The 12,556-nt window shown below is 37.3% G+C and overlaps 1 protein-coding gene across 4 annotated transcripts in view; it reads right to left on the reverse strand.

Moving 5' to 3' along the window:
• The window catches only part of SENP2 (SUMO specific peptidase 2), a 33,352-nt gene that overhangs the window by 17,542 nt on the left and 3,254 nt on the right, over window positions 1-12,556 (reverse strand). For all 4 annotated transcript variants that reach the window (XM_036347514.1, XM_036347513.1, XM_036347516.1 and 1 more), the window contains 4 exons: window positions 6,732-6,874; window positions 6,230-6,296; window positions 4,362-4,452; window positions 69-237 (listed from right to left, as the gene is read on the reverse strand). In XM_036347514.1, coding sequence (XP_036203407.1) covers window positions 69-237; window positions 4,362-4,452; window positions 6,230-6,296; window positions 6,732-6,874 — 470 coding nt within the window. The remainder of the gene's footprint in view (window positions 1-68; window positions 238-4,361; window positions 4,453-6,229; window positions 6,297-6,731; window positions 6,875-12,556) is intronic.

Consider the following 12,556-nt stretch of genomic DNA (forward strand, 5'->3'; position numbering starts at 1 on the left):
ATTACTTATCCCCCCCACCCCAAATTCATAAAATAGTTTTTAAAAGAGATCAGACTGGTAGGGCTTACCTCCTCCACAGTACAATGGGGACGCCTCAGACCCTTGCCACCCTCTTCAATAATCATCTCTGTTACAACCTGTTCCTGAGGTTTCCACATTAAGGAACTCTCTGGATTGCCTTTGCTATGGCGGCGGCCACTTGGTCTTCTATTATAGCCGTCTGAGTTCAAAGTAAACCTGAGAGACAGGGAAAAAAAAAAAAAAGAAACGTGTGTCACCAAACTGCTTAAATTGCTGGAATCTAAGCTTCAGACCATTCTGTGATTAGGCTTCCCAGATTAAGCTTGCTCCTGGCAAATCAGACAACTAGCATTCACAAAAGTTACATCTATCTCTAGAGTAGAGGTAGAATTCCACTATGGAACATCTATTTCCAGTCACCAGGGCTGCCACATGAGAGCCTCTGCCTTCTTCCTCAAGCCCCACTTTCCAACCCCAACTCTGGAATTAGCTCCCCTACTACACATACCCTCCCCTTGTGCTGCCCTTTTCCTTTACTCACTTGGCATCGCTGGAATTAATTATTGTGTGATTGTTTAATGTCAATATCCCACACCAAACTTTAAATTCCATGAAGACAAAGATTACATCATTTCATCACTGGATCTTAGAACAGGATCTAAGCCAAAAGGCACTCAATATTTGCTGGATGCTAAATTAATGATTGTAAATTAATAACTGCTAAAGAAATGAAAGCCATGAAGCCCCTAGTCATTGTTGCTGGTGGAAGAGCCTGCCTCTCCTACCATCACCAATAATGGGACAAACTGACATCATATCTTCCTGATGTAATGTTTTAAAAACACTACGTGTATGAGACTTTTACCAAAAAAACAAAAAAGCTGCATAATCTAAAACAAATCATGAATAAGTGTCCAACAAAATTAAAGGACATTCTACAAAAGAAATGTTCTGTTGGGTGGGGTGAAAGTAGGTTTACTGTTGTGAGGATGTAAAACAGAGTTTATTATTATTTATTAATTACTGTATTATTTTCCATCCAAAATAATAGATGTCCCACCCTGTACTCTTTAAAAATATCCATGCTATTAAAGGAAGTCTGAGGAGTTGTTCCAGATTAAAGGAAATCAACAAGACTGAAAATTAAACCTAATGCATGATCCTGCACTGAATGTGGACCAGAAAAAATACTCTATTATGGATAAATTTAAACAAGACAAATAGTATTATATTAAATTTTCTAATTTTTGTAATCTATGATTACGTAAGTAAATGTCCTCATTCTTACGAAATAAAGCACTGAAGTACTATGATTAGAAGGACATGAGTCTAAGACTCTCAAATGGTTCAGAAAAAATATTATGTATATATGACAGAAAATGATAAAGAAATTGGCAAAATGATAACTGGTGAATCTGTGTCAAATGAAGACAAAATACACAAAAACGGTCATAACTGGATGAAGAAATAAACAAGCCTACAATTACAGCAGGAAACATCAATACTCCTTGTTCATCAATCAATAAAAAAAGTAGACAGAAACCAGTAAGGCCTGTAAAACATCAACAACTTGAGCTAACATTTATAGAAAACTCCACCCAACAATAGCAAAATACACATTCTTTTCAAGTGCACATTGGACATCATCCCTATAGACCATATTCTAGTCTATAAAACAAATGCTAAAATTTAAAAGAATTGAAATCATACTAAGTATATTCTCTGATCACAATGGAATTAAACTAAATAACTGAAAGATATCTGGGAAGTCCCAAATATTTGGATATTAAACAACAGAATTCTACACTTCAAAATAATCACTGGTTAAAGAGAAAGTACAACAGAAATTAGAAAATATTTTTAAATTGAATAAAAATTAAAACCAATTTTTCAAAATGTGTGGGCTGCAGCTGAAGCAATGCTTATAGAGATAATTATAGCATTAAATGCTTAGAAAATAAGTTCACTTCTAAATATTCAAGTATGTATCTCCCAAGAACAAGGACATCTTTTACATAACCATAATACAGTCATCAAAACCCAGGAACTTCAGCAATGACACAATATGTAATATGTAGCCACATTTAAATTTCCCCAAAGACATTAAAAGTATCCTTCACGACAATATTTTTACTATCTTGAATCCAATGCAGAAGCTCACATAGCATTTAGTTGTCATGTATCTTTAATCTCCTTTAAACTGAAAGTCTTTTAGCCTCTCTTCATCTTTATAATGAAGAGTACAGGCCTTAACCAGGTTTCTCATTCTTAGACTCAGATTGATTTTTGCAGGAATATGAATTAACCGATGTCTTCAGCACAATATATCTGGAGGCCACAATGTGTCTTTGTCTCACTGTGAATGGCTTTAACTTTGTTCCTTTCCTTAAGATGGAGTCATCAAGCAGTTTTCTTTACCCTAAAGTTATTATTTTTCCGTTGTAATTAATAAGTAATTTGTGGGGAGATATTTTGAGTATATATAAGTACCCCATACCTCATCAAACTTTTACTTACTAGGTTCAGCTCAATTGATTCCTATATGTATCAATTACTATAATAGTTACAAAATGGTCATTTTCTAATTCAATCATTCCCTGTACACTTACTTATTGGCATCCTACTATAAAGATCTTTCTCTCCCACAATATATATTTAATTATAACACCTATATCCTGTCTTTATTCATTTTGATGTTTAAATTGTTCCCAATTTGGCCAGTGAAAGCCCCTTTAAGTTTCTTCCTGTGTCACGTTGACATGTCCCCAGTTTCTGAACACTCCTTTTATTTCTGGCACAAGACATTGCAAATTCATTTTGTACTTTCTTTCCTAGCTCTACAATCAACCATCCAACTCCAGAAAACTCAGTTTTTAGTTAGTGTCTCATTCTTAAACTAGAGGCCTGGTGCACGAATTCATGCACCAATGGGGTCCCTTGGCCTGGCCTGTGGGATTGGGCCAAAACCGGCTGGCTCTCCAACATCCCCCAAGGGGTCCCAGATTGCGAGAGGGCGCAGGCCAGGCCAAGGGACCCCACCGGTGCACTAACAGGGCCGAGGAGGGACCACAGGAGGGCTCCAGGATGTGTCCGGCCCATTTACTCAGTGCTGATCGGCCAGACCTCAGCAGCAAGCTAACCTACCAGTCAGAGCATCTGCCCCCTGGTGGTCAGTGCACATCATAGTGACTGGTTGACCGATCGACTCTCTGTCCCCTGATGGTCAGTGCATGTCATAGCGAGCAGTTGAGCAGCCTTAGCATATCATTAGCATATTATGCTGTGATTGGTTGAACAGACGACTGGACACTTAGCATATTAGGCTTTTATTATATAGGATATGAGTGGAAAGCCAAGGATTACAAGTCTTTGAATAGACTCTAATATGAAACATAAGATCAAAAATAAACCAAAGGAGGCAAGGAATTTAGAGGAAGCAGAAAAGCAGGGAGAAGAAATTTTAAAATAATTAAGAGCTTTAGAGAAATAAGATATTACATCCTTACAATAAGAACAAGAGGCTTGGAGAAAGAAAAACCATGGGGAGTAGGGAAAGGGAGGATGGTTACACCTTAAAAACTATGAAGTACCCTAACCGGCTCAGTGGATAGATCTTCGGCCTAAGGACTGAAGGGTCCCAGGTTCGATTCCGGTCAAGGGCATATACCTTGGTTGCAGCCATATCCCCAGTAGGGGGTGTGCAGGAGGCAGCTGGTCAATGTTTCTCTCTCATTGATGTTTCTAACTCTCTATCTCTCTCCCTTCCTCTCTGTAAAAAAATCAAAGAATATATAAAAACAAACAAACACAAAACTATGAAGCCCCTTCACAAAGAAATCAGTAAAAGATTTCTTTTTAAAGGGCAAGGATAACAAAAGAGAATTTATAGGAAAATTAGATCAATGCAAAAGGTCAAATACATTTTTTAAAATCCAAGTAGTTTAATATCCAAGTAGTAGAAATCCTAGAAAGTAGGAACACAAAAAAAAGAAAATTACCGTAATGAAAAAACAGTTCAGGGTATGAAAATTCATCAGGCTAGACTAGACACATTATTTCCGTACTTTTCTGCGTGCATATTATACTTTTTAAAAAGTTTATAAGCGAATGGTAATTCTTTTTCAAAAGGTTTTCAAAATCAGATGCTATGGGCATATAATATGGCAGAAAAAGTAACACATACCTGAGTTCAAGTTTCTCATTAGCTGCATAATATTCGGTAAGCTCAAGTACTTACTTAACAAAATTACATAATAGAAAAAAGTGTGAATGCCTAGCAAGAGTGAGCACCTAATATGTGCTAAGTTTCCATGTAAAGAAAGACAGAATTTAACACTTACCCAAAGGAAGGCAGGACTCTGCGAGGCTGATCTCGAGTTACTGTCACTCTGATTTTTGGATAATCACTTATTCCATTAGGAGATTTATTACCTATTTTAAAAATGCATTTGTAATTGTAAATAATAAATAAATAAATAAATTAATTAATTAAAAAACATCTGTGAACACTGCATTAGAAAAGAAACTGTATGATCAGTCTACACTGTAGAACCATATATGTTATTTTTTCAAATTCTATTACTATACAGCAGAGATTAGAACAACCTTTGTAAGGTTAAAGGAAAAGCAATAGTGCTTAGGTTGTCTTTGATCTCAGATAAGCAATAACAATTCATGGGCAAGCTTTCCTAGTTTTGCTTGCTGGGATCAATAAGAGACATGAAGAACTTAATGATTATAAAACTCCCTACAACCTAATCAAATTAAGAGAATTTTTCAAGTTGTTTTTTCCTCCCAAGAAAACAGAAGTATTTTTAAGTGAAAACCTACCACATGTTACTACATTTCACTGGAAGCTTCTAACACTTGTGAAGTGGTTACTATACTTCAAAAAATGGTAACCAAATTTTCATCTGCCACATTTTCTTTGGAGCTATTACAGGGGCTTGGAGTGCCTGAGGACTCCAAAATGCAATTGTAGCAGCAAAACCTAAACTGACCTGAATTCATTTGCTTGCAAAACCTGACTTGAACCAATGTTCAAATCCAATGGGTTTTTACAATAATATTCAATAAACACAAAATATCTAAAATAGAATAAATTCAGAATCCCCAAACACGTTTCTAAGGGCTTCAGATTAGAGACTGGACTTGATTATATTAGAAACCTGCCCCAGGAATACCTGTGCTTCTCTGACTAGACTACACAAACCCACAGAAATATACTGCTGATGCCTCGGGCAGGATAAATCTACTAGCCTTTCCATGTCAATTTTAATGGTAAATAATTTTAAACATTTATATAGTCAAACAATATAAATAGATTATGAAATCTAATTTGTATTTACTTTTAAATAAAATGAAAGGCTTCAAAGAAGTATAATCTTTGTCCCCAGGTCCCTTGGAACTAGATTCTCAGACTTGGGGGTACACATTTATTTTCCTTTCATCTGTCACTAGAGGTACTTGACTTAAAAAGTTTGTTTGAGAAGCACTATTCTGTTTTTATCATTTCCTTAGCTTCTTGAACTTTTGACTTCTAAACCCACAACTTCTCTAAAAGCTCTTTTTCCCCTTCCTCTCAAACTTTACATACCTACCTGCCTGGCAGAGATCACACCATTTTCAGGACTCTGGTTTCTCCCTATTGCCCCGCTCCCCCTCCCCCGCCCCTCCCCATAGCACTGTGCACAGTATATTACAAAATTAACAATTCAATTTTGGGGTCTGGATGATATAGAGGTTCCTAATCCATAAAACTATGAGAACTGGAGACCTAAGGTTGCTCCCCAATCAGATTCACACATAAAAAAAGTCCTTCTAAGGCAGAGTTTTACTATTTTTGTTATTATTGCTATTTGTTTTATTATTAAAGGTTTCATTATTTTGTTAAGTATTTTATTATTTTATTATTCTGAATAACTTAGCATAGTGCCTAGCACAGAGGAAGTGCTCAGGAAATGTTTGTGTGTAGTTTTTTGGGAATGAAATTTGATCTAAGTCACATTATGGACACTGATAATCCAAACAGAAAACACAACAGTAAATTCAAAGACAATTGGAAAGGAAAACTATTTGCCTTTTAGAATGACAGAGAGAATGTCTGTGTTTTCATATCAAAGCAGTGTTCTCCTTTCATAGTCTCAAAACTCAGAAAAAAGAGTCAGGAGGAGGAAGGGGGAAACAGAAATATTTTTGTCCACCTCACCCAGTTTCAGCATGTTGTTCCAGGATCCGGAACCTGTCAGTTCACAAGATGAAGAGTTCGAAAATACCTTAAAATCAAATAAAATAACCTCTGTAGTATATAATTTTAGAATTTAGGTAAGTTTCTAATATGAAAAAATACAAATCACTCTATTGGTGCTAGCTCACAGAAGAGATATCATCAATAAAACCAGATATTTAATTTGTGAAGACTCACAAAATGATGTAAAGAAAATTAGCAATTCCAAGGTCTCCAAATATACTTATTATTCAGTAATTGAGCTCTTTATAAATATTTCTTAAATATGTAATTTCTTTTATAAAGTGTAATTTCTTAAACTTTTAAGTTTTTGGCCTATATATCAAGGCTAATAAAGACATGCATATTTCTGGATAGAAGTCATTCTACACATTAATGCCCAAAATGAGAATATTTCCAAAATTTAGTTTCAATGATTAAGTACCAAAATCAGTAGTGCCAAAGGAGTCCTATCCCCACTGACCTCTCCTGAAGGAGCCGCATTCCGTGTTCCATTACAAGCAGAAGCTACAGAAGCTACCATGGGCTTTGTGGTCAGCTGGAATGGGAATCCAAACAAGCTGGCAGCATTGTAGAGACTGTTTTTCACTTGGTGAATAAAGCAATCTAGAAAGTATAATACAGATTACATATACATATAAACCTAGAGTAACAAACTTCTGGCAAAAAAAAAAATCAGATTGCAGCCCAGCGGTGTGGCTCAGAGGTTGAGTGTCGCCCCAGGAACCAGGAGGTCACGGTTCAATTCCTGGTCAGGGCACATGCCCGGGCTGTGGGCTGGCCCCCAGAAGGGGACATGCAGGAGGCAGATCAATGATTCTCTCTCATCATTGATATTTCTATCTCTCTCCTCTTCTCCCTGTTGCTTCTCTGAAATCAGTAAAAACATCCTATATAATAAAGGGCTAACATGCAAAATGACCAGTCACTATGACGCGCACTCACCCACCAGGGGAAAGATGCTCAATGCTGGAGCTGCCCCTGGTGGTTAGTGCACTCTCACAGGGGGGAAACTGCTCAGCCAGAAGCCAAGCTCACAGCAGGTGAGCACAGCGGTGGTAGTGGGAGACTCTCCTGCCCCCCTGGCAGTGCTAAGGATGTCCAACTGCTAGCTCCCAGACTGCAAGAGGGTGCAGGCCAGGCTGAGGGACCCCCTCCCCCCAAGTGCATGAATTTCGTGCACCAGGCCTCTAGTATTTTTAAAAAGTAATAAGATTGTATCTAAAAAAGGCCTCTCAATTTTTATTAGAAGTCCTATTTTCAATCATTGAGATAAAAAGTTACCTGTAAAAAGACTTTTCTCCTACTTGAATAACTGAAATTCCAGCACTGTGTTTTTTGTATTTTTAGTAAGATATCTGGGATGCTACAAAGATATTAAACTATCACACAGATTTCACACACAAAAGTCCTGAAAGGACAGCTTTCAAGCAATGATTTTTCCCAAATATATGAAACAAAAAGAGCCCCAGCTGATTTGGCTCAGTGGATTGAGCATCGACCTGCAGACTGAAGGGTCCTGGGTTTGATTCTGGTCAAGGGCATATGTTGGGGTTGTAGGCTCGAACCCCAGTGAGGGGCGTGCAGGAGGCAGCTGACCAATGATTCTCTCTCATCTTTGGTGTTTCTATCTCTCCCTTCCTCTCTGAAATCAATAAAATATATCCTATATAATAAAAGGGTAATATGCAAATTGACCCTAACAGCAGAATGACTGGGAATGACTGGTCACTGACACACACTGACCACCAGGGGGCAGGCGCTCAGTGCAGCGTTAAGGATGTCTGACTGCAGCTTAGGCCTGCTCCCTGCTGGCAAGTGGACATCCCCCAAGGGCTCCCGGGCTGCCAGAGGAATGTCTGACTGCCAGTTTAGGCCCAATCCCCCAGGGAGCGGGCCTAAGCCAGCAGGTGGACATCCCCCGAGGGGTCCCAGACTGCGAAAGGGCGCAGGCCGGGCTGAGCTTCCCCTCCCCCCCCAAATTTTTGTGCACCGGGGCCCTAGTATATATATAAAAGAAAGGAAATCTATACCAAAGGGTCAGGGGCATAACTTAACAACCTGGAGTTTATAGACACTAGGTATGGCAGAATCCTACAGGAAACACATCATTTACTCATAGGTTTGTCCTTATTTCCTGGGCAGGTAACATTATAGTTGTCCTAAACAGCTACTTACTAAGTGCCTACAGTATCTTGACTACGCCAAGGTAGAAATTACTGAAGTATTAGATATGCAATTCTTAAACATCTATGATAAAACAAGGCTATCCCTCTACTGGAGAAAATGTGTCGGACTCACCCTCCCTGCCACCAAACAAAGATTACAAAATAAGCAAGTAAATAAACAAGGGGGAGGGGTAAATTTGTGTTTTCTTAACTTCCTCCTTTTATCACTACCCTTTTCTTACTTCCTACACTGATGACTTATTTTCTACAATTTACTTTCTATTTCCTAATTAAGAGTATTCTAAAGCACTGGTTTGAAAGAAAGAGTTCATCACCTTAGCCACATTCTGCTTTAGAGAAAAACAGCCTGAAATTGAAATGGTGGCTTTTAAGCAACAAGCACTCCAGAACAGATAAGATATATAATACTTTCCAGAAAGATAGTGAAATAACTTAAACAGCAGGGAGGATGTGATAACTGGGTAAAGCAGAATCCAATCTGAAGTCATTTGAAACTAGAGACTAGTTCAAAGAACCAGTTTGCAAATGACCTGCTTCATAGTTAAAAGAAACAAAGTTTACAAATATCCTGTTTCTCATTTTTAGGAATTAGAAAGAATTCCAGGTTATCCCTCTAATAATGTGAACTTCATGTGGGAGAAAACAGCTTTAGGGATTGGTGATTAACCTACAGTCATCCAAGCTCAGAGGACAAGAGGTACTCTTACCCGGCCTGTTGCTCAGTGGTTGAGCAGTGACCCATGAACCAAGATGTCACCAGTTCGATTCCCAGTCAGGGCATATACCCAGGTTGCAGGCTCGATACCCCAGTAGGGATGTTTCTATTTCTCTATCCCTCCCCCTTCCTCTCTCTAAAAAACCAATAAAAACATATTTTTAAAAAAGAGGTGCTCTTAACAACTTAGTTAAATAATGGACACTAAAAAGTAACATAATATTTATTTTCTTACAAATTTTGTCAAAATCTGAGTATACCTAAGATTATATCAAAAGTTCACATAGACTTAAAAAAAAAAAAAAAAAAAAAAAAAAAGGCCTGCCTCATCTATAAAATGGAGTTAGACCACTTTATTTTCCTGAGACTAACCTAAAATCTCTTAAAATCCTTTTCTTCTATAAGTCATGAATCTGAATTCTAAGGTCCTCCTTTTCTTTAAGCCTTCCTTTTTTTTCTCTGAAAAGCAACCAATAGAGCTGTACTGCCAATATAGTAGCCACTAGCTACATGTAAGTTACCCAAGTTTCAATTTAATTAAAATTATAAATTCAGTTCCTCAGTTGCACTTACCCCATTTCAAGTGCTCAATAGCCATTGTGGCAGATAGTTCTATGAACATTACTATAAACCTTTACAAACTCTGCTAGTATTACCTCTCTGCTACTCACTGCTTCCCCCTTGCCTTAGGTTTCCTTCTATAGTTCCCATTCAGAAAATCATAACACATATTTCATGGAAAGCGTGGAGGAAGAGATCCTTAACATAGAAGTCCATAAGATGGATGACTGCCAGAATTATTTCTGGAAACGTCTATAATTTCACTGTGTATGTTATTTGTTTACCACATATAGTTATTTATATTTTTCTTTAAAATTGACTCTTTTGGTAAACAAATGTATTTGAAAGGTAATTTTTAAAAATATTTTTACTTATTGATTGGTTTTAGAGAGAAAGAGAGAGAGGGAGAGAGGGAGAAACATCAATTTTGTTGTCCCACTCATTATACATTCATTGGTTGCTTCTTGTATGTGCCCTGACCAGGAATTGAACCTGCAAGCTTGGTGTATGCAGATGACGCTCTAACCAACTGAGCTACCTGGCCAGGACTGAAAGGTAATTTTTTATTTTCAATTTCGGTTTACATTCAATATTATTCTGTATTCGTTTCAGGTGTACAGCAAAGTGGTTATAAAATCATGTACTTTATACAGCTCTCCAATATTTCAAGTACCCACTTGGTCCCATACATAACTATTATGATATATATTCCCTATGCTGAAATTTACATCTCTGTAACTATTCTGTAACTACCTATTTATACTTCTTTTAATATATTTTTATTGATTTCAGAGAAGAAGGGAGAGGGCGAGAGAAACATCAATGATGAGAGAGTCATTGATCAGCTGCCTCCTGCATGCCCCACACTGGGGATCAATCCCTCAATTCAGGCATGTGCCCTGACGGGGAATCAAACCTCGACCTCCTGGTTCATAGGTCAACACTCAACCATTGAGCCATGCCAGCTGGGCCGATTTATATTTCTTAATTTATACTTCTTAATTCCTTCGCCTTTTTCACCCAGTCCCCCAACCTTCCTCCCCTGTCAAACATCAGTCTGTTATCTGTACCTATGAATCTGTTTCTACTGTTTATTTTGTTCATATAAGTGAAATCATATTGCTATTGTCTTTTTCCATCTGACTTACTTCACTTAGCATAATACTCTCCAGGTCCATCCATGCTGTCACAAATGGTAAATTTTCATTCTTTTTTATGGCTGAGTAGTATTCCACTGTGTATTATATACCACAGCTTTTTGTTGTTGTTTTTAAAAAATGTTTTTATTGACTTTTTTAGAGAGAGAGGAATAGAGGGATACATCGATGTGAGAGTGAAACATCAATCAGTTACCTCCCACATGCACCCCAACTGGGGATTGAACCTGCAACCTGGGTATGTGGTCTGTCTAGGAATCAAACTAACAAAGTTTCGGTGCATGGGGTGATGCTCAATCAACTGAGCCACACCAGCCGGGGCTCACAGCTTTTTTTTTTCCACTGTCAATTGATGGACATATTGGGTTGCTTCCATATCTTGGCTATGGTTAAACAATGCTGCAATGAACATGGAGGTGCATATATTCCTTTGAATTAATGTTTTGGGTTTCTTTGGATGTTGAAAGGTAATTTTATATTACTTGTGTGAATGTAAAGCAACATTATTTGCCTTATAAAGAAATGAAAACACAACAATATTAAGTTCTAGCTGAGCCTATTAAATAAGGAGAGATTAGCATGTACTACTGACCCTTGAATAACAGGTTTGAACTGTGCAGGTCCATGTATGCACAGATTTTTTTCAATACTGTAAATGTACTTTCACTTCCTTATGATTTTCTTAACATTTTTCCTAGCTTACTTTATTGTGAGAATGCAGTGTGTGTGTGTGTGTGTGTGTGTGTGTGTGTGTGTGTGTGTAATCAACTATTTATTGGTAAGGCTTCCAGTCAAAAGAAGACTATTAGTTAAATTCTAGGGGAGTCAAAAGTTATACATACATTTTCGACTTTATGAGGGAATTGATTACCCTAACCCCCATGTTGTTTTAAAGGTCAACTGTTTTAGACAAGTATTGAAGACATACTAAGCATTCACTCAAGATTTTCTGCTTAAAATAACCAGAAATTTAAAATAACTGAAAAGGATACAACTTTTTAAGTACATAACATAATTCAAATATTACTTAATATTATGAACACTGTACTTCCTAAAATCATTTCTTGACTGATATCTATCCTGTGCTTTGGGAAATACCATTCTAATGAATCTGGATATTCCTAGCATTCAAAGGCCTCCATAAGTTGACCTATCTCTCGCTTGCCAACTTTTTCCCCTAAGTTTTACCCACTAGTTCCTGAACTGCACAACTTTCCAATACAATTCCCTCTACCTAGAAAGCTTTTCCTTACTATTGCTCCCTGCTGATATCCTATCCATCCTTCAGGACCCATCTCACATACTAGCTCCTTCCCCAACTATCCACTGAGACTCTTAACCAGCTAATAATTGGACAGTATTTTGTTACTACCTTTCTTATTTCATTTATTATGTTCTCATTGACACTGTTATTATTTATGTGCTTGGCTTATATCCCCTACTATATAATCATATACCCTTACAACTTTAAGATTTTTAAAAATAGAGATCTTGTCTTACTCATTTTTGTATTTCCTGCAGAACCTCAGACACTACTTAGCAGTAAGACATGCTCAGAAAGTACTCAAGAGATTAAAATGAAATCTTAACACATATGTGTCTACTCTTAACCACCACATCTGGAGGTAGATCCACATTCATATGCATTTTTTAGAAATAAGAAAAT

The sequence above is a fragment of the Myotis myotis genome, unplaced genomic scaffold (assembly GCF_014108235.1).
Source record: "Myotis myotis isolate mMyoMyo1 unplaced genomic scaffold, mMyoMyo1.p scaffold_m19_p_2, whole genome shotgun sequence".
Classification (NCBI taxonomy): domain Eukaryota; kingdom Metazoa; phylum Chordata; class Mammalia; order Chiroptera; family Vespertilionidae; genus Myotis; species Myotis myotis.